This window comes from Stegodyphus dumicola, chromosome 12 (genome assembly GCF_044657685.1).
Source record: "Stegodyphus dumicola isolate Sdum_Otavi_A_Nest chromosome 12, ASM4465768v1".
Lineage (NCBI taxonomy): Eukaryota > Metazoa > Arthropoda > Arachnida > Araneae > Eresidae > Stegodyphus > Stegodyphus dumicola.
Genome location: NC_140779.1, coordinates 72,485,712 through 72,507,379, shown reverse-complemented (window position 1 = coordinate 72,507,379; position 21,668 = coordinate 72,485,712). Strand labels below are relative to the sequence as shown.

The 21,668-nt window shown below is 35.3% G+C and overlaps 1 protein-coding gene across 2 annotated transcripts in view; it reads left to right on the top strand.

Annotated features, from left to right (window-relative positions):
- LOC118189581 (dynein axonemal intermediate chain 7-like) overlaps positions 1–21,668 on the top strand; it is a 94,553-nt gene that overhangs the window by 63,527 nt on the left and 9,358 nt on the right. For both annotated transcript variants that reach the window (XM_085806567.1, XM_085806568.1), the window contains 3 exons: positions 13,766–13,837; positions 19,806–19,940; positions 20,026–20,127. In XM_085806567.1, coding sequence (XP_085662693.1) covers positions 13,766–13,837; positions 19,806–19,940; positions 20,026–20,127 — 309 coding nt within the window. The remainder of the gene's footprint in view (positions 1–13,765; positions 13,838–19,805; positions 19,941–20,025; positions 20,128–21,668) is intronic.

The window sequence follows — 21,668 nt, the reverse complement described above, 5'->3', positions numbered from 1 at the left end:
ATCAGAGTAGTCCCCTTGGCTATCTATACATAACTGCCAACGTTTCTGGAGGTCTGGAAGCAAGCAGAGAAATCTTCAACAGCGACGTTTGCAAGCTCATTTGTCACGGCTGGTTAGATGTCTGCAATAATCTTGAGGAAGCTTTCCTTTCAGTCACCTTTTCACTCTGGGAAACAAGAAAAAGTCACAGTAATCTCTGACACAAATGTGGGATCACGTCTGGCTCTATCCAATAGTTCAGCAGAAATTTTTCGTCTTCCCTCTCTCTGTTTATTTGTTAGTGAGTGAAAGACGATTCTTGCATTAAGTTTCCGTTTCCCTAAATCTTCGCATAAAATCTTACACACATCACGATTTAAATTCAGTTCTGATATCATACGCACAGTTACACGACGTTCTTCATGCAATACCTGCCTTGCACGCTCCACGTTTGAATCGGTATCAGCTTTGGGATCATTTTGCACTGAATCTTTGCCTTCACGAAACCTTTTGGGCCACTCGAAAAGACGACTGCTTGAGAGTGCCTCGCCTGCGTATGCTTGCTTAATCATGTTCTACGTTTCACTAGGGGGTTTTCCCGAGCTTAACGCAGAACTTAATGTTCACTTTTTGCTCACAATCAGCATCCATTGTACCACCTTAAAGAATGCGACAATGTGTTGCTAAGCCCAGCCCTGCCACCTAGTAAGTTTGCGTGGAAACATGGCCAAGGTTATGTCAAGTAAGAATAGATATTAGGTAACGTAAAAACAACATTTGTTCCTTTTTAATACTGAAAACACAGAAATTAAAAAAAAATTGTCTTGGAGAAAGATATTATGACCTGTGTTAAACGAATCAATAATCATTCAGTCTCTGTGTCTTCCAAGACCCTAACATCGTAGTTATTGCATCGCATCTGACACACCTAGAGCAACTTGTAGAGACCGTCACCTAATGAGAGCTGCTCAAGTTCAGGAGCCAGTGGATCAAGTGACTGCTCGTCTAGACCATTGAACCAGGCAAGTCAGTGCCTTGAAGCGGAAAAGGAGTGGTAACAAACCACCCCTAAAGTGCTGAAAATGCGATGATGAAGTATACGTACGAAAGAACTGCAGAACACCCAAGACGACACGGAAGCTAAGACTACTTCTGACAGTAACGCAAGAAACTGATTATTGGCCCCATCTCTCAGGGTGGAGGTTGCCAGATACTGAGAAGCCCATTCTAAAGCACTTCAGATTTCTGTAATGATTTTGCGGAAGTATTGGAGTCTTCATCATGGGACATATAAATGGAGTTCCTTGAATATGGCCATCGATACAGGAGCCATTATTAGCATCATCTGCTCAACGACTGCAGGGTTAACTCATCTGCGCCGCCTAGCGTTACCATACAGACTGTGTCGACATCGATGGAAAGTTAAATGCTAACGTAACGTTTGGAAGTGCCGCCGTCCATCACATGGCATTTGTCGCAAAAAGAACAGAGTTCTTATTTCCTGGATCCATAGCTGAAAATAGAAAGTTTTGGTACGGCATAATGGAGTGTTCTAAGAATTATAAGCGCCTGAAAGGAGTATTAGTAACCGCGGGACTCGTCGACCTATCGAAGACCGTCATTCCGGTAAGAGTTACCATCGTAAGTGATAAGGCGAGTGATTAGAAAAGGCGAAGTGATTGTAATATGTACTCCAGTGACCTGCGTTAAACGAATCAATAGTCCTTCAGTCTCTGTGTCTTCGGAGACCCTAACATCGCAGTTATTGCAGAATGCACAATTAAGCGATGAAGAAAGGAGTGTTGCAGAATACGTCATTCAAAAATTAAAGATGTTTTCTCCTGGATATCTTCTGACGTAGATCGAAACAGTTTGGCTTAGTATAGAATTGATATGGCGCGTCATCCACTAATCAAGCAATACCCAGTTGCTAAACAGAAAGAGGCAGGAAAACTTCTAAAAGACATTTAAGAAAGCGGCATTATCGAGTCTTCCGCAAGTCCTTGGGCCTTTCCTATCGTTCTGGTCCAAGAGAAATTTGCGTAGATCTTGCTTTGACTATTGCCAGTTGAATGAGGTCATGAAGAAAGACACCTATCCTCTTCTTAGAATTGATGATACTTGGATACTCTTTTCAGAGGTGTTTTTGATGCTTTTGTAATGTGTCGGTGACATTCGAAGTCCTCATAGAAACTGCGCTGAGAAGCCTTTCCTACGAACCCTGTCTAATACACCTGTACGACATCATCATCGTCTTGAAGAGTTTTGAAGAGCATTTAGAAAACCTCATAACGGTTCTTCAGAAATTGAAGGAAGTCAGTCTAATTTTAAGTAGTACCAAATGTAAATTGTTTAGATAGGAAGTGACTTATAACGGACATGTTATCTCACTTGAAATTGCGTGTACGGATGCTGAAAAAATGTTGGCAGTTAAAGTTTGGAGGCGCTGTCATAAACAGGCTGAACAAAGTCGTAGTTTGGATCCGTAGTAGTCATCATGTTCTAAGCCTAAAAAAAGTTTAGAAATTCAGTTTTATATTTACGTGTTTTAAAAATCAAAATTATTGAGTAATTTTATACATTAAAATAACTATATGTAACATTTAATTTTATTCAGTGCTACAACTAGTATTTTGTCACCTGGCTTTAGTATCTGCTATATCTATATAACTCTCGTATTCTCTATATCTATATAACTCTCGTATTCGTATTAATAATGTCTGCAATATTTAAAGAATTATGCAAGTTGTGAGTCATACGAATGGCACAGGAATAAAGAAAACAGATGTTTTGTCTGTATGTGAACAGCATTTTTCTGAAATGAGCGAAGTTTGCCATGATTTTCAAGATTTTATACAATATTACAGAGTTTAGTCGTTCATGAAATCCAGAATATACAGCATTTATCGAAAGATATTATCTTTTATGAACAGTTTGTAGCCAGCCGAGAAATGCAGGTTAAATATTGAGGCAATGAAAAAACTACATCATTTGCCAGAAAAGGTCGAGAACAAAGGTCATAAAAAATAGAAAATTGCATGTACCAAGTAATGATCCTACCTACTATCAGAGTAGTCCCCTTGGCTATCTATACATAACTGCCAACGTTTCTGGAGGTCTGGAAGCAAACAGAGAAATCTTCAACAGCGACGTTTGCAAGCTCATTTGTCACGGCTGGTTAGATGTCTGCAATAATCTTGAGGAAGCTTTCCTTTCAGTCACCTTTTCACTCTGGGAAACAAGAAAAAGTCACAGTAATCTCTGACACAAATGTGGGATCACGTCTGGCTCTATCCAATAGTTCAGCAGAAATTTTTCGTCTTCCCTCTCTCTGTTTATTTGTTAGTGAGTGAAAGACGATTCTTGCATTAAGTTTCCGTTTCCCTAAATCTTCGCATAAAATCTTACACACATCACGATTTAAATTCAGTTCTGATATCATACGCACAGTTACACGACGTTCTTCATGCAATACCTGCCTTGCACGCTCCACGTTTGAATCGGTATCAGCTTTGGGATCATTTTGCACTGAATCTTTGCCTTCACGAAACCTTTTGGGCCACTCGAAAAGACGACTGCTTGAGAGTGCCTCGCCTGCGTATGCTTGCTTAATCATGTTCTACGTTTCACTAGGGGGTTTTCCCGAGCTTAACGCAGAACTTAATGTTCACTTTTTGCTCACAATCAGCATCCATTGTACCACCTTAAAGAATGCGACAATGTGTTGCTAAGCCCAGCCCTGCCACCTAGTAAGTTTGCGTGGAAACATGGCCAAGGTTATGTCAAGTAAGAATAGATATTAGGTAACGTAAAAACAACATTTGTTCCTTTTTAATACTGAAAACACAGAAATTAAAAAAAAATTGTCTTGGAGAAAGATATTATGACCTGTGTTAAACGAATCAATAATCATTCAGTCTCTGTGTCTTCCAAGACCCTAACATCGTAGTTATTGCATCGCATCTGACACACCTAGAGCAACTTGTAGAGACCGTCACCTAATGAGAGCTGCTCAAGTTCAGGAGCCAGTGGATCAAGTGACTGCTCGTCTAGACCATTGAACCAGGCAAGTCAGTGCCTTGAAGCGGAAAAGGAGTGGTAACAAACCACCCCTAAAGTGCTGAAAATGCGATGATGAAGTATACGTACGAAAGAACTGCAGAACACCCAAGACGATACGGAAGCTAAGACTACTTCTGACAGTAACGCAAGAAACTGATTATTGGCCCCATCTCTCAGGGTGGAGGTTGCCAGATACTGAGAAGCCCATTCTAAAGCACTTCAGATTTCTGTAATGATTTGCGGAAGTATTGGAGTCTTCATCATGGGACATATAAATGGAGTTCCTTGAATATGGCCATCGATACAGGAGCCATTATTAGCATCATCTGCTCAACGACTGCAGGGTTAACTCATCTGCGCCGCCTAGCGTTACCATACAGACTGTGTCGACATCGATGGAAAGTTAAATGCTAACGTAACGTTTGGAAGTGCCGCCGTCCATCACATGGCATTTGTCGCAAAAAGAACAGAGTTCTTATTTCCTGGATCCATAGCTGAAAATAGAAAGTTTTGGTACGGCATAATGGAGTGTTCTAAGAATTATAAGCGCCTGAAAGGAGTATTAGTAACCGCGGGACTCGTCGACCTATCGAAGACCGTCATTCCGGTAAGAGTTACCATCGTAAGTGATAAGGCGAGTGATTAGAAAAGGCGAAGTGATTGTAATATGTACTCCAGTGACCTGCGTTAAACGAATCAATAGTCCTTCAGTCTCTGTGTCTTCGGAGACCCTAACATCGCAGTTATTGCAGAATGCACAATTAAGCGATGAAGAAAGGAGTGTTGCAGAATACGTCATTCAAAAATTAAAGATGTTTTCTCCTGGATATCTTCTGACGTAGATCGAAACAGTTTGGCTTAGTATAGAATTGATATGGCGCGTCATCCACTAATCAAGCAATACCCAGTTGCTAAACAGAAAGAGGCAGGAAAACTTCTAAAAGACATTTAAGAAAGCGGCATTATCGAGTCTTCCGCAAGTCCTTGGGCCTTTCCTATCGTTCTGGTCCAAGAGAAATTTGCGTAGATCTTGCTTTGACTATTGCCAGTTGAATGAGGTCATGAAGAAAGACACCTATCCTCTTCTTAGAATTGATGATACTTGGATACTCTTTTCAGAGGTGTTTTTGATGCTTTTGTAATGTGTCGGTGACATTCGAAGTCCTCATAGAAACTGCGCTGAGAAGCCTTTCCTACGAACCCTGTCTAATACACCTGTACGACATCATCATCGTCTTGAAGAGTTTTGAAGAGCATTTAGAAAACCTCATAACGGTTCTTCAGAAATTGAAGGAAGTCAGTCTAATTTTAAGTAGTACCAAATGTAAATTGTTTAGATAGGAAGTGACTTATAACGGACATGTTATCTCACTTGAAATTGCGTGTACGGATGCTGAAAAAATGTTGGCAGTTAAAGTTTGGAGGCGCTGTCATAAACAGGCTGAACAAAGTCGTAGTTTGGATCCGTAGTAGTCATCATGTTCTAAGCCTAAAAAAAGTTTAGAAATTCAGTTTTATATTTACGTGTTTTAAAAATCAAAATTATTGAGTAATTTTATACATTAAAATAACTATATGTAACATTTAATTTTATTCAGTGCTACAACTAGTATTTTGTCACCTGGCTTTAGTATCTGCTATATCTATATAACTCTCGTATTCTCTATATCTATATAACTCTCGTATTCGTATTAATAATGTCTGCAATATTTAAAGAATTATGCAAGTTGTGAGTCATACGAATGGCACAGGAATAAAGAAAACAGATGTTTTGTCTGTATGTGAACAGCATTTTTCTGAAATGAGCGAAGTTTGCCATGATTTTCAAGATTTTTTACAATATTACAGAGTTTAGTCGTTCATGAAATCCAGAATATACAGCATTTATCGAAAGATATTATCTTTTATGAACAGTTTGTAGGCAGACGAGAAATGCAGGTTAAATATTGAGGCAATGAAAAAACTACATCATTTGCCAGAAAAGGTCGAGAACAAAGGTCATAAAAAATAGAAAATTGCATGTACCAAGTAATGATCCTACCTACTATCAGAGTAGTCCCCTTGGCTATCTATACATAACTGCCAACGTTTCTGGAGGTCTGGAAGCAAGCAGAGAAATCTTCAACAGCGACGTTTGCAAGCTCATTTGTCACGGCTGGTTAGATGTCTGCAATAATCTTGAGGAAGCTTTCCTTTCAGTCACCTTTTCACTCTGGGAAACAAGAAAAAGTCACAGTAATCTCTGACACAAATGTGGGATCACGTCTGGCTCTATCCAATAGTTCAGCAGAAATTTTTCGTCTTCCCTCTCTCTGTTTATTTGTTAGTGAGTGAAAGACGATTCTTGCATTAAGTTTCCGTTTCCCTAAATCTTCGCATAAAATCTTACACACATCACGATTTAAATTCAGTTCTGATATCATACGCACAGTTACACGACGTTCTTCATGCAATACCTGCCTTGCACGCTCCACGTTTGAATCGGTATCAGCTTTGGGATCATTTTGCACTGAATCTTTGCCTTCACGAAACCTTTTGGGCCACTCGAAAAGACGACTGCTTGAGAGTGCCTCGCCTGCGTATGCTTGCTTAATCATGTTCTACGTTTCACTAGGGGGTTTTCCCGAGCTTAACGCAGAACTTAATGTTCACTTTTTGCTCACAATCAGCATCCATTGTACCACCTTAAAGAATGCGACAATGTGTTGCTAAGCCCAGCCCTGCCACCTAGTAAGTTTGCGTGGAAACATGGCCAAGGTTATGTCAAGTAAGAATAGATATTAGGTAACGTAAAAACAACATTTGTTCCTTTTTAATACTGAAAACACAGAAATTAAAAAAAAAATTGTCTTGGAGAAAGATATTATGACCTGTGTTAAACGAATCAATAATCATTCAGTCTCTGTGTCTTCCAAGACCCTAACATCGTAGTTATTGCATCGCATCTGACACACCTAGAGCAACTTGTAGAGACCGTCACCTAATGAGAGCTGCTCAAGTTCAGGAGCCAGTGGATCAAGTGACTGCTCGTCTAGACCATTGAACCAGGCAAGTCAGTGCCTTGAAGCGGAAAAGGAGTGGTAACAAACCACCCCTAAAGTGCTGAAAATGCGATGATGAAGTATACGTACGAAAGAACTGCAGAACACCCAAGACGACACGGAAGCTAAGACTACTTCTGACAGTAACGCAAGAAACTGATTATTGGCCCCATCTCTCAGGGTGGAGGTTGCCAGATACTGAGAAGCCCATTCTAAAGCACTTCAGATTTCTGTAATGATTTGCGGAAGTATTGGAGTCTTCATCATGGGACATATAAATGGAGTTCCTTGAATATGGCCATCGATACAGGAGCCATTATTAGCATCATCTGCTCAACGACTGCAGGGTTAACTCATCTGCGCCGCCTAGCGTTACCATACAGACTGTGTCGACATCGATGGAAAGTTAAATGCTAACGTAACGTTTGGAAGTGCCGCCGTCCATCACATGGCATTTGTCGCAAAAAGAACAGAGTTCTTATTTCCTGGATCCATAGCTGAAAATAGAAAGTTTTGGTACGGCATAATGGAGTGTTCTAAGAATTATAAGCGCCTGAAAGGAGTATTAGTAACCGCGGGACTCGTCGACCTATCGAAGACCGTCATTCCGGTAAGAGTTACCATCGTAAGTGATAAGGCGAGTGATTAGAAAAGGCGAAGTGATTGTAATATGTACTCCAGTGACCTGCGTTAAACGAATCAATAGTCCTTCAGTCTCTGTGTCTTCGGAGACCCTAACATCGCAGTTATTGCAGAATGCACAATTAAGCGATGAAGAAAGGAGTGTTGCAGAATACGTCATTCAAAAATTAAAGATGTTTTCTCCTGGATATCTTCTGACGTAGATCGAAACAGTTTGGCTTAGTATAGAATTGATATGGCGCGTCATCCACTAATCAAGCAATACCCAGTTGCTAAACAGAAAGAGGCAGGAAAACTTCTAAAAGACATTTAAGAAAGCGGCATTATCGAGTCTTCCGCAAGTCCTTGGGCCTTTCCTATCGTTCTGGTCCAAGAGAAATTTGCGTAGATCTTGCTTTGACTATTGCCAGTTGAATGAGGTCATGAAGAAAGACACCTATCCTCTTCTTAGAATTGATGATACTTGGATACTCTTTTCAGAGGTGTTTTTGATGCTTTTGTAATGTGTCGGTGACATTCGAAGTCCTCATAGAAACTGCGCTGAGAAGCCTTTCCTACGAACCCTGTCTAATACACCTGTACGACATCATCATCGTCTTGAAGAGTTTTGAAGAGCATTTAGAAAACCTCATAACGGTTCTTCAGAAATTGAAGGAAGTCAGTCTAATTTTAAGTAGTACCAAATGTAAATTGTTTAGATAGGAAGTGACTTATAACGGACATGTTATCTCACTTGAAATTGCGTGTACGGATGCTGAAAAAATGTTGGCAGTTAAAGTTTGGAGGCGCTGTCATAAACAGGCTGAACAAAGTCGTAGTTTGGATCCGTAGTAGTCATCATGTTCTAAGCCTAAAAAAAGTTTAGAAATTCAGTTTTATATTTACGTGTTTTAAAAATCAAAATTATTGAGTAATTTTATACATTAAAATAACTATATGTAACATTTAATTTTATTCAGTGCTACAACTAGTATTTTGTCACCTGGCTTTAGTATCTGCTATATCTATATAACTCTCGTATTCTCTATATCTATATAACTCTCGTATTCGTATTAATAATGTCTGCAATATTTAAAGAATTATGCAAGTTGTGAGTCATACGAATGGCACAGGAATAAAGAAAACAGATGTTTTGTCTGTATGTGAACAGCATTTTTCTGAAATGAGCGAAGTTTGCCATGATTTTCAAGATTTTTTACAATATTACAGAGTTTAGTCGTTCATGAAATCCAGAATATACAGCATTTATCGAAAGATATTATCTTTTATGAACAGTTTGTAGGCAGACGAGAAATGCAGGTTAAATATTGAGGCAATGAAAAAACTACATCATTTGCCAGAAAAGGTCGAGAACAAAGGTCATAAAAAATAGAAAATTGCATGTACCAAGTAATGATCCTACCTACTATCAGAGTAGTCCCCTTGGCTATCTATACATAACTGCCAACGTTTCTGGAGGTCTGGAAGCAAGCAGAGAAATCTTCAACAGCGACGTTTGCAAGCTCATTTGTCACGGCTGGTTAGATGTCTGCAATAATCTTGAGGAAGCTTTCCTTTCAGTCACCTTTTCACTCTGGGAAACAAGAAAAAGTCACAGTAATCTCTGACACAAATGTGGGATCACGTCTGGCTCTATCCAATAGTTCAGCAGAAATTTTTCGTCTTTCCTCTCTCTGTTTATTTGTTAGTGAGTGAAAGACGATTCTTGCATTAAGTTTCCGTTTCCCTAAATCTTCGCATAAAATCTTACACACATCACGATTTAAATTCAGTTCTGATATCATACGCACAGTTACACGACGTTCTTCATGCAATACCTGCCTTGCACGCTCCACGTTTGAATCGGTATCAGCTTTGGGATCATTTTGCACTGAATCTTTGCCTTCACGAAACCTTTTGGGCCACTCGAAAAGACGACTGCTTGAGAGTGCCTCGCCTGCGTATGCTTGCTTAATCATGTTCTACGTTTCACTAGGGGGTTTTCCCGAGCTTAACGCAGAACTTAATGTTCACTTTTTGCTCACAATCAGCATCCATTGTACCACCTTAAAGAATGCGACAATGTGTTGCTAAGCCCAGCCCTGCCACCTAGTAAGTTTGCGTGGAAACATGGCCAAGGTTATGTCAAGTAAGAATAGATATTAGGTAACGTAAAAACAACATTTGTTCCTTTTTAATACTGAAAACACAGAAATTAAAAAAAAATTGTCTTGGAGAAAGATATTATGACCTGTGTTAAACGAATCAATAATCATTCAGTCTCTGTGTCTTCCAAGACCCTAACATCGTAGTTATTGCATCGCATCTGACACACCTAGAGCAACTTGTAGAGACCGTCACCTAATGAGAGCTGCTCAAGTTCAGGAGCCAGTGGATCAAGTGACTGCTCGTCTAGACCATTGAACCAGGCAAGTCAGTGCCTTGAAGCGGAAAAGGAGTGGTAACAAACCACCCCTAAAGTGCTGAAAATGCGATGATGAAGTATACGTACGAAAGAACTGCAGAACACCCAAGACGACACGGAAGCTAAGACTACTTCTGACAGTAACGCAAGAAACTGATTATTGGCCCCATCTCTCAGGGTGGAGGTTGCCAGATACTGAGAAGCCCATTCTAAAGCACTTCAGATTTCTGTAATGATTTGCGGAAGTATTGGAGTCTTCATCATGGGACATATAAATGGAGTTCCTTGAATATGGCCATCGATACAGGAGCCATTATTAGCATCATCTGCTCAACGACTGCAGGGTTAACTCATCTGCGCCGCCTAGCGTTACCATACAGACTGTGTCGACATCGATGGAAAGTTAAATGCTAACGTAACGTTTGGAAGTGCCGCCGTCCATCACATGGCATTTGTCGCAAAAAGAACAGAGTTCTTATTTCCTGGATCCATAGCTGAAAATAGAAAGTTTTGGTACGGCATAATGGAGTGTTCTAAGAATTATAAGCGCCTGAAAGGAGTATTAGTAACCGCGGGACTCGTCGACCTATCGAAGACCGTCATTCCGGTAAGAGTTACCATCGTAAGTGATAAGGCGAGTGATTAGAAAAGGCGAAGTGATTGTAATATGTACTCCAGTGACCTGCGTTAAACGAATCAATAGTCCTTCAGTCTCTGTGTCTTCGGAGACCCTAACATCGCAGTTATTGCAGAATGCACAATTAAGCGATGAAGAAAGGAGTGTTGCAGAATACGTCATTCAAAAATTAAAGATGTTTTCTCCTGGATATCTTCTGACGTAGATCGAAACAGTTTGGCTTAGTATAGAATTGATATGGCGCGTCATCCACTAATCAAGCAATACCCAATTGCTAAACAGAAAGAGGCAGGAAAACTTCTAAAAGACATTTAAGAAAGCGGCATTATCGAGTCTTCCGCAAGTCCTTGGGCCTTTCCTATCGTTCTGGTCCAAGAGAAATTTGCGTAGATCTTGCTTTGACTATTGCCAGTTGAATGAGGTCATGAAGAAAGACACCTATCCTCTTCTTAGAATTGATGATACTTGGATACTCTTTTCAGAGGTGTTTTGATGCTTTTGTAATGTGTCGGTGACATTCGAAGTCCTCATAGAAACTGCGCTGAGAAGCCTTTCCTACGAACCCTGTCTAATACACCTGTACGAAATCATCATCGTCTTGAAGAGTTTTGAAGAGCATTTAGAAAACCTCATAACGGTTCTTCAGAAATTGAAGGAAGTCAGTCTAATTTTAAGTAGTACCAAATGTAAATTGTTTAGATAGGAAGTGACTTATAACGGACATGTTATCTCACTTGAAATTGCGTGTACGGATGCTGAAAAAATGTTGGCAGTTAAAGTTTGGAGGCGCTGTCATAAACAGGCTGAACAAAGTCGTAGTTTGGATCCGTAGTAGTCATCATGTTCTAAGCCTAAAAAAAGTTTAGAAATTCAGTTTTATATTTACGTGTTTTAAAAATCAAAATTATTGAGTAATTTTATACATTAAAATAACTATATGTAACATTTAATTTTATTCAGTGCTACAACTAGTATTTTGTCACCTGGCTTTAGTATCTGCTATATCTATATAACTCTCGTATTCTCTATATCTATATAACTCTCGTATTCGTATTAATAATGTCTGCAATATTTAAAGAATTATGCAAGTTGTGAGTCATACGAATGGCACAGGAATAAAGAAAACAGATGTTTTGTCTGTATGTGAACAGCATTTTTCTGAAATGAGCAAAGTTTGCCATGATTTTCAAGATTTTATACAATATTACAGAGTTTAGTCGTTCATGAAATCCAGAATATACAGCATTTATCGAAAGATATTATCTTTTATGAACAGTTTGTAGCCAGACGAGAAATGCAGGTTAAATATTGAGGCAATGAAAAAACTACATCATTTGCCAGAAAAGGTCGAGAACAAAGGTCATAAAGAAAATTGCATGTACCAAGTAATGATCCTACCTACTATCAGAGTAGTGCCCTTGGCTATCTATACATAACTGCCAACGTTTCTGGAGGTCTGGAAGCAAGCAGAGAAATCTTCAACAGCGACGTTTGCAAGCTCATTTGTCACGGCTGGTTAGATGTCTGCAATAATCTTGAGGAAGCTTTCCTTTCAGTCACCTTTTCACTCTGGGAAACAAGAAAAAGTCACAGTAATCTCTGACACAAATGTGGGATCACGTCTGGCTCTATCCAATAGTTCAGCAGAAATTTTTCGTCTTCCCTCTCTCTGTTTATTTGTTAGTGAGTGAAAGACGATTCTTGCATTAAGTTTCCGTTTCCCTAAATCTTCGCATAAAATCTTACACACATCACGATTTAAATTCAGTTCTGATATCATACGCACAGTTACACGACGTTCTTCATGCAATACCTGCCTTGCACGCTCCACGTTTGAATCGGTATCAGCTTTGGGATCATTTTGCACTGAATCTTTGCCTTCACGAAACCTTTTGGGCCACTCGAAAAGACGACTGCTTGAGAGTGCCTCGCCTGCGTATGCTTGCTTAATCATGTTCTACGTTTCACTAGGGGGTTTTCCCGAACTTAACGCAGAACTTAATGTTCACTTTTTGCTCACAATCAGCATCCATTGTACCACCTTAAAGAATGCGACAATGTGTTGCTAAGCCCAGCCCTGCCACCTAGTAAGTTTGCGTGGAAACATGGCCAAGGTCATGTCAAGTAAGAATAGATATTAGGTAACGTAAAAACAACATTTGTTCCTTTTTAATACTGCAAACACAGAAATTAAAAAAAAATTGTCTTGGAGAAAGATATTATGACCTGTGTTAAACGAATCAATAATCATTCAGTCTCTGTGTCTTCCAAGACCCTAACTTCGTAATGTTTAGATAGGAAGTGACATACCTAACATCGCATCTGATACACCTAACATCGCATTTGATAAGGATGCATGTTAAATTTTGATAAAAATCTACGTTATAGAGTGCGAGAAGTTTATGATATAGTATAGAAAACCAAAATGCTGTATAAAATAACTTTGTCAAAGAAATTTTCCCTATATAGTTGTGGGAAAACATAGTTCACCTCCTATACCTTGATTTTTATATGGGTTTCTATTATTGAAAATTAACTGTACGTTCAACATAGTTATGTTATAAAATATTTTCTACTATCTTTCTTTATGATTCTTTCTCATCCTGCATGTGCTATCTCCCTATTATCTCATGGAAATATGGTTATCCTACATATGACCCAGACTAGACCATTTAATTACTTGTAAAATTTCAGGCCAATAGGTCAAACAATTTCTTTTACCAGATTTCAAGCCTACACACACACATACACACACGTACATACACTATCATTAAGAATTTTATATATTTATATAGGTAATAATCTGCAAAATATTTTGTTTCTTGTATAATCTTTGTTGTTATCATACTAAACTGAATTCATTGCAGCTAATAGCGTATTTATTTTATTTTTATATCTATTCTTATATTGTGTGTGTATAATGTATTCTTATATTGTGTGTGCGCATGTATAATTTTCGGAGCAAGACTTGAATAATTTTTATCTTTCACATAATTTTAGAAACTTCTGTCAATGGGTATAAATATCAATGTAGAGAGGGACATAGAAAAATATTTGGAGATTTCTACAAAAGTAAGATTTAAAATAAAATTTCATTATTTAACTATTTTTAGAAAAAGCAAATTAAGTTTAATGATTTTAAAGTACAATTTAATTTGTTTTCAGTGTAAATGCTTGTTAATGAGTTTTTAATACAGTGTTAATAGTTTATGGGCACATATATCAATACTATCTGTTTATAAATACAGTCAAATTCCAATTTAACAATTGTCAAAGGACTGTAAAGACGTTTTCTTAAAGTAGAATTATCATTTAGTTAAGAAATTTTCTTAATTCAGTTTTAAACATAAAATGGTTATAAAATGAAGTTTTGTAACCATTTTATGTTTAAAACTGAATTAAGCTTGATTGATTTTTTTCACGTTTTAAGCATAAAAAATTTTTAATGCATGATAGTATCCTATTTGTTTACACATTTCAGAGCTAATGTATGAAACCAGTTGTTAAACTGGTTGTGTTTTAATTATTTGTAATTCTACATTTTTTTTCAGAGTAATTGCTATTAAGTACAATTCCTATTGTTTCGAATTTTGTATATATGTTAATAATTTTAGTGAAAATGTGTGAAATTGTAGTATCTTTTGCATAATATGGCATCAAAAGTGTGAAGAGAGCGAAGCTGTACCGGAAAAATAAGATTACTGGGGCAAGTCTATTTAACATTAAGGTAAATAGCTATCTCGCTAAATTGGCGAGATATCGCCAAGCTGGTAATGGTTTCGGCGCTTAATTGATTCCTAAATGTAACTGTAACCGTATCCTGCCCTTATATGTAACTTTAATCGTATATGCCAGCGGTTCTTAACCTTTTGATTAAAACGTACTATCTAAACAAAAATTGGAAACGTTTAGTACCACCGCTACATTTTAAAATGATTATTTTTCAGTTTTTCAATAGAAATATTAAAAAATATATAGTCTGCCATTTGAACAACCTATTGGCTCTTTGTATTAAATATGCACAAATAAAATATTAGATTAAAAATTAGTTACTATTTTAATGATCAAAATTTAAGTTATAATAATTCTAAAATTTAGTGCGAAATTTGGGCTTGTTTAAGAGAGATCAATTTCTTTATGTCTGGTCTTATTTCACTTAGTTTAAACAGTAAATTGAGATCCACATTTAATTTTCTTCTGTATTTATTTTTTAAATATAACATGGAAGAAAATCCTTGTTCACACAAATAGGTTCTGCAAAAGGGTGATAAAAATTTAATAGCTTTATTTGAAATGCCTTTAAAGTCTTTTTTTCTGATTCAGCCGAAAGTTAGCAAGTGTGTCATTTTTAAAATCTTCAATTACAATTCGATCACAGAAAATTTCTATCAATTGTTCTTTTCCTTCACCAGATAAAGTTTCAGATATATTTGAACAAAATGAATTTCTAATCCAATTTTCTTTTTCATAATCTTCGGGAAAACACATTTTCAAATTATTTATCATTGAAAAACAATGATATGTTAGTGCCAGGTGATAATCCTTTCATTTTCAAATTATTTTCCCTTAGAAAACTTTCTAAACGTAATAAAGAGCTTAAACTATTATTATACAATTCTTCGTTATTAGCTTGATTTTTTTTATTAACTTTCCAAAAATATCAGCTAAATATACTAAATGCGCCAACCATAATTCACTAAATAAACTTTTTTGCAATTTAAATTTTGAATCACAGAGGAAAATCTGAATTACTGATCGAAGTTCTAAACGACTATTTAAAAATTTGTCTCTGGATAACCAACCATCTTACTTCGGAATGTAACAAAAGCGTTTCATGTTCACCTATCTCTTGGCATAAAATCGTAAATATTCTAGAAATTAAAGCTCAGCTTTTAATAAAATTAACAATTTTCACAGCTTGATTTAAAACGATTTTCAGGTCTTGGGGACTGTTTTGAATACTGAAGCTTCGCGATGAATAGAGTAGTGAGAAAATTAAGTTTCAAGCGCGACTTCCTTTTTATTTGAGAAATAACACCGGAATGCTTTCCTGTTAAAGCCCGAGCTCTGTCACTGCATACGGCCATGCGCTTATTCTCAAACATAAAATTGTCAATTACTTTGAAAATTCATTTGCAGTTGCTCTATCATGAAGAGATTCGCAAAATAAATACTCTTCGGTAATTCGTTTAACTGCTTCGAAGCGTATATGAACTAATAATTGAACAAAGTTCGTTATATCAGTGTTTCCATCCAGTTGCAATGCGAAATACTCGCAGTGTTTTATTTTTTTTTTTAAATAAGTGACTCTTTTATGAAATTTTCTATTTTATTAATTCATCGACTTACTGTATCATCTGACAACGGAATATTATTAAAGTCATTAGCTGCTTTTTCGTTGAATAATGTTAAAACGATATTTTTAGCTCCTTTTTTTCCAACAGTGTGAGCCTGTTCAGTCTTGGCAATTCTTAGGCGTAGTATCAGCTCTCAGATATCGTTCAGAGCTGACTTCGGAGTATTGAGATATCCATGAGAGCTTCGCCCCTTAGATGCGCTTTGCATTGTGTCGTGTTTAACGTTCTTAGTAGCAGTGATGGCACCTCTATTTGTGCACATGAGCACATGACCCCCCCCAAAAATGAAGAAATAAATTTATTAAAAAAATTAAGTAACATTAAATTCATTTCCTAAATTTTTGTTAATTTGCAGGATGGGTTTCTGTCCCCTTTTTAAATACTCTAATCCGTAGCTAACGTACTGTATTGTAGGTACTATATCACAGGTAAGCAACTTCTATACATTCTGATGTAAACTTCAAACTGAGTAATCTTTTGAATATAAATTGAATTTTAAATGTTCATGAAGTATGTGTACTAAATTAGTTTTATAAGCGTAAACATTTTATGTTAACTATGTATAAAAGTAAAATGATGTTGTGTGCATAAAATATTTAAGTGCAACGTTGCATGCTATGGTAATAAGTTAAAGTAAAAGCTAGATTTGTGAATGCACGTAGTTAAAGTTAGGCTTCCCAGCCAACGCTAAAGTTCAATGAAATTTTTAAATCTGAGCACTTCAGGAATAATTCGAATTTAAGGCGTTCGTTGAAGGCTAGTGTGTTTAAGTTATTAACATGTATGAGAAAGTTGACGGTCAGGAGGTCGAAGTTTAAAATGCTTATACTAAATGCACATGCTCGTGCATTTAGTGCATCGTTGGAAAGCAGAGGGAGGGGGAACTATTTGTAGAAAGAAATGTTTAAATTTGTTGCTAAAATGTATTTCCTTCCAGATGCTTGGAAGGAGATAAGTGCCAGTCAAATTTTTTTTAGATGCATTGAATTTATTGTCCTCAAGAATTGTGTGTCGGTGATGTGACAGTGATGTGTGTCGTTTGCGAATGCAATTCCAGTTTAGATTTAGAAATTTCTTACTTGTAAAAAGCTGGCTCAGGTTTAGGTTTAGAATTTAGAATCTTATTAAGTTAAAGATCTTCGTTGCGATTAGTTAAATTCTGCTGGGGAAAGATATAAGGTTAATAACCAGACGTTTTATGATTTAGATCTTTACTGTCACTTCTCTTTCGTTTATTACCAGAATGCAATAAGTTCCAGGATATTTAAGATGAGATTTTCGGATTTTAAGATAGAACGTGTTTCTGCCTCTCGAGATCGCATTATTAGGTTTCGCTAGCTCTGATAAGAATTAAATTATCATCATCATCATCATCGATATTGCCGTCTGCGGTTTTGTATTATAGCTGCCGACATTTAAATTTTTACACCGGTGAGAATTTTGAGCCAACTTCGGCGTGTGTAGCCATCAAAATCAGTTGGATACTAGATTTAGTTATAAATTTCATCGCCTCAGTTGTGATGGTTTATCTGGGCACCAGACAAGTGCCTTAATTTTTCAGTTCTGATTTAATTGAAAGGTTTGTTTTAAAAATCTTCTCAAAACTCTGCCATTAACTGCCGATCAAGCGATAATTCACTCTGTTGTTAGGAACCAGTCACCAGTCTGTTTGAAGTTTGACTTTATGCTATCTAAAAAAGTCAAAAACTGTAGGGGCTTTAAATAGCTATTAAAATTTCTTATTATTTTAAAATTTTCTTTTTAATTCAGATTTATCTATTTTTTACATAATAAACATATGGAATAAATTTTTCACATATGAATAAATTTATATGTTGCAAATAGTTCTTGAAATAGAATTGCAATTATGAAAGATTTTAAAAATATAATATGGTGTAATTTTTAAACAGTTACTTAATAATTCAGTGTGAAGATAAATTAATGAACTAATTTAAAAATTAATATAATAGGGATATGTAGTTTCTTACCTATATAAGAAAAACTGAAGTGTTTCAAATTTATTGATAAATTTTAATTATTAAATGGATACTTCCTTATTAAAGCAGCCACTGTATAAGTCTTTAGCATTATTTGAAATATGCATTCCTGATTTTCGCAAATAAATTTGGTGGCTGCTTTAATAAGGAAGTACTAATATATCCAGTAACCTGGATAATATTGAAGTGTAGAATATAATTTTCAGCACATAAGTGATTTATATGTTTTGAGTATTATATTTTATACTAAAATTTACAAAAAGTACAATAGTTATTTATGCCACTTAATTTTCTTAATAAAATACTTGTAATTATTTAGAGTTATTAATTAACTGCCACAGTGGCCTGTGTATAAGAAGACACTGCATATAATTTAATGATTTGATTACCACTGTCTGGAAATAAGATGATTATAGACATAAGAAAACTGTTGAAGTAAGAAGAGATCGCATCACATATAAGAAGACTGCCAATTTTTATAAGTGTTTTAGAAGAAAAAAATAATTTGCATACAAAATAATCTCATGTATCTGGACTTAAAATTTTAAAAATTGTTCAAAGATAAAACTATTTAAATACTTTACATGGCATGTTTTGAGATGAAACTGAGCAAATATATGTTCTTATCATTAAATTAATCATTACTTTAAATCAATCATCACTTACTTTTTACATTCCATTTTGAGAACCGTAAAAAATTGCAGCGAAAATGTAAGCGAAAAAGCGCCAAATCTAGCAAACGCGCCCATTTAACAGCACGCCAAATCTCGCGTACGCGCTGATTTCAAATTAACGTAAGTTTAGATAGTAGTTCTATATTTCTTCAGACACCATTGAACGATTAGTTTAATTTTTAAATCCTTTTTTGATATCCTATGGATTTAACAATTTGGGAATTGCCCATGACGAAAAGTCTGCAATAGAATATTTTCAAAGAAAAGGCATCATTCATTATAGAAAATTATGTTTGAACAACCAACGAGATGAAATTGTGCTTTAGCGATAACTTGGTAGCGAAATAGCTATGTAGGAATCCATTCAGTTATGTTTAGCCTTTTTTCTATATATATATATATATATATGTATATAATATATATATAGAAAAAATTATATTTATTATAATAAATATTTATTAAAATATATATTTATTATAATAATGATCCGAAATAGTTATTTACCCTTATGCTTCCATTCAGTTATATTTAGCCTTTTTTTATTTACTCTTATGCTTCCATTCAGTTATATTTAGCCTTTTTTTATATAAATTATAATAATAAAAAAGTATTACATGAAATAAACCTTTCATAAAAATTAAAACAATAATCTTTAGATAGTTACTTACTATTATACTTCCTTTCTTGCGTTAGGGTTGTCGCAATTACTTTTGGCAGCACTTGGCATTAACAACAGTTTGGCGATTTTGTACGGTCCTCAAAACGGTATAGGCTGAAAGTTTACAATTGGGTGCCCCTTGTTTTTTGGCGATTCTTTTTTGACGCCAAGATCGGAGTCAATTTAAGAAATTAGTACCAATTTAAGAAATAAATAATAAATTGTCTTAATATATTCTTTAATATTTAACTGTGTACTAAGTGCGGTTTTTAGAATCGCATTGTAAAAAGACATTTGAGCCAATATGATGCAAACTTTAAATGAAACATTATTAACATGCAATAATTTTTTTAGGATCCTGAACTTGAGCACTGGACTTATTCATGCATCTCTGTGTTATGCCATGTGTTTAACTTTTCCTGCAGCAGATTTAATTCCACTCTTGAAAGGGATCAATGTATTCTAAAATACAGTCATTCAGATTCACAGGTTTCAGCTTGTTTTTAATTTTCCATCCATTCTCTCTATGTATGTACGTATATTATAATTAACAAATGGTTAAAATTTACCACAGGAAGAAATTCATCATTTGTTGCTTACACCAGAAAAAGCAGTAGAAGTTAAATGCAGTGAAACTCAAACAAAATTTTGCGATGAACCTGTAGAAAACCAGAAAGTAAGTACACCTGCAACTCTTTTTATATGGATGAAATAAATAGGTACATTAAACTGCTGACAAGTTATTATTGTTAGTTTTAATTTCACTTAATTACTTTTTTACTTTCAAATTAATTAGGTTGCAAGAAATGAAAAATCCTTTTCAAGTGTTATTTTTCATGTCGTCACATTTTGTCTTGCTGTATGTATGAACAGAATTTTTACAGCATTGATTTAATTTATTAAATAGTCACAATGCTTAATGGCGATTAAAGATAAAAGCGTTTTTTAGCTTTCGTCAAAATTTTAGAAAAGTCAAATCAGAGCATATTTTACTGTTCAGTTTATATTTACAGTAACACAAAATACAATGTATTGTACGCATTGAGATCTTTGTTCGTGTAGAGGAAGGGATTTGCCTGATACTTGACTTTTAATAATTCATTTTGCATTTCTTTTTTGACATATAATCATTTCAGTTTTAAATAATTAGGAACAACATAATAGGAACCGTCAAAATTAGTTGAATTGACAGTTTATTTTCATGTACATTATTTCTAAATCAGTAGCGTTACATTGAATCAAATTTAAATTTAAATTGATAGGAAGCTGTTTAATAAAATTTTTAACAAAAATAATGCTTCCTTGAGTTCTTGTCTCTTGTTCAAGCTGGCTGAATAACAAGAAAACTGCATATAATGTGAATGTTTCATTCTAATGGTTTTATCTTTAAAGGCAGTATTTTATTAAAAAAATTAAAAAAATGAAGGAATCATTTCTCGGTGCCATGAAATTTAATAAGAATTATTACATGAAACTATAATTTTTCCTAGAGTTCCTTTCATACTGGTTGCTTGATTATAAATTCTGGATTTTAGTGTAAATCATTTGTGGGCACATGCACTATTGCTTTCTGCACATTGACTTGAAATTTCTTATTTTATCACAGAAAACTTTAATTTATTTGGTTATCATTAATTTTTATGAAATGGAACATATAATTTGTTACATTTTCCTTTCTTTAATTATAATTATTTTTTCTATATTTTTTTACTAGTTTGATAAAAGAGAGCCCAGAGTTGTCATACATTGCATATTTCATTTTAAAACCTTCTTTTCAAAAGACTTTAATAATGAACATCTGAATTTTACATAACTGTGACTTTTATTTTATTAAAAATATAAAATATCCTCCTTTGCTTTCAAATAGACCATTAAATTCAGATTTTGCTATTATTTGTGATTCTTTTTATAAAAATTCATATTCATTCATATATTAAATTTTATTTATGTGATTGCAGAGTCATCGAAAAGGAATGCCGGAATTTTTCAAGCTTATTAAAAATTAATTCATAAATGCACGAAAATAATTCTAATGTTGGAATGTTGTGAAAGAATATAAGTTTTTTCACCTCTCACTATGTATAGATGGCGTTGCTAATAGAGGTTTTTTTAGCTGTTTTCTTCCATCCTCATATCGTGCCGAGAGATGTGGGCCATGCAACAAAAAGCGCAATTTGTGTTGTGGTATGCAGAATTTAAATCAATTGTAGCAGTGCA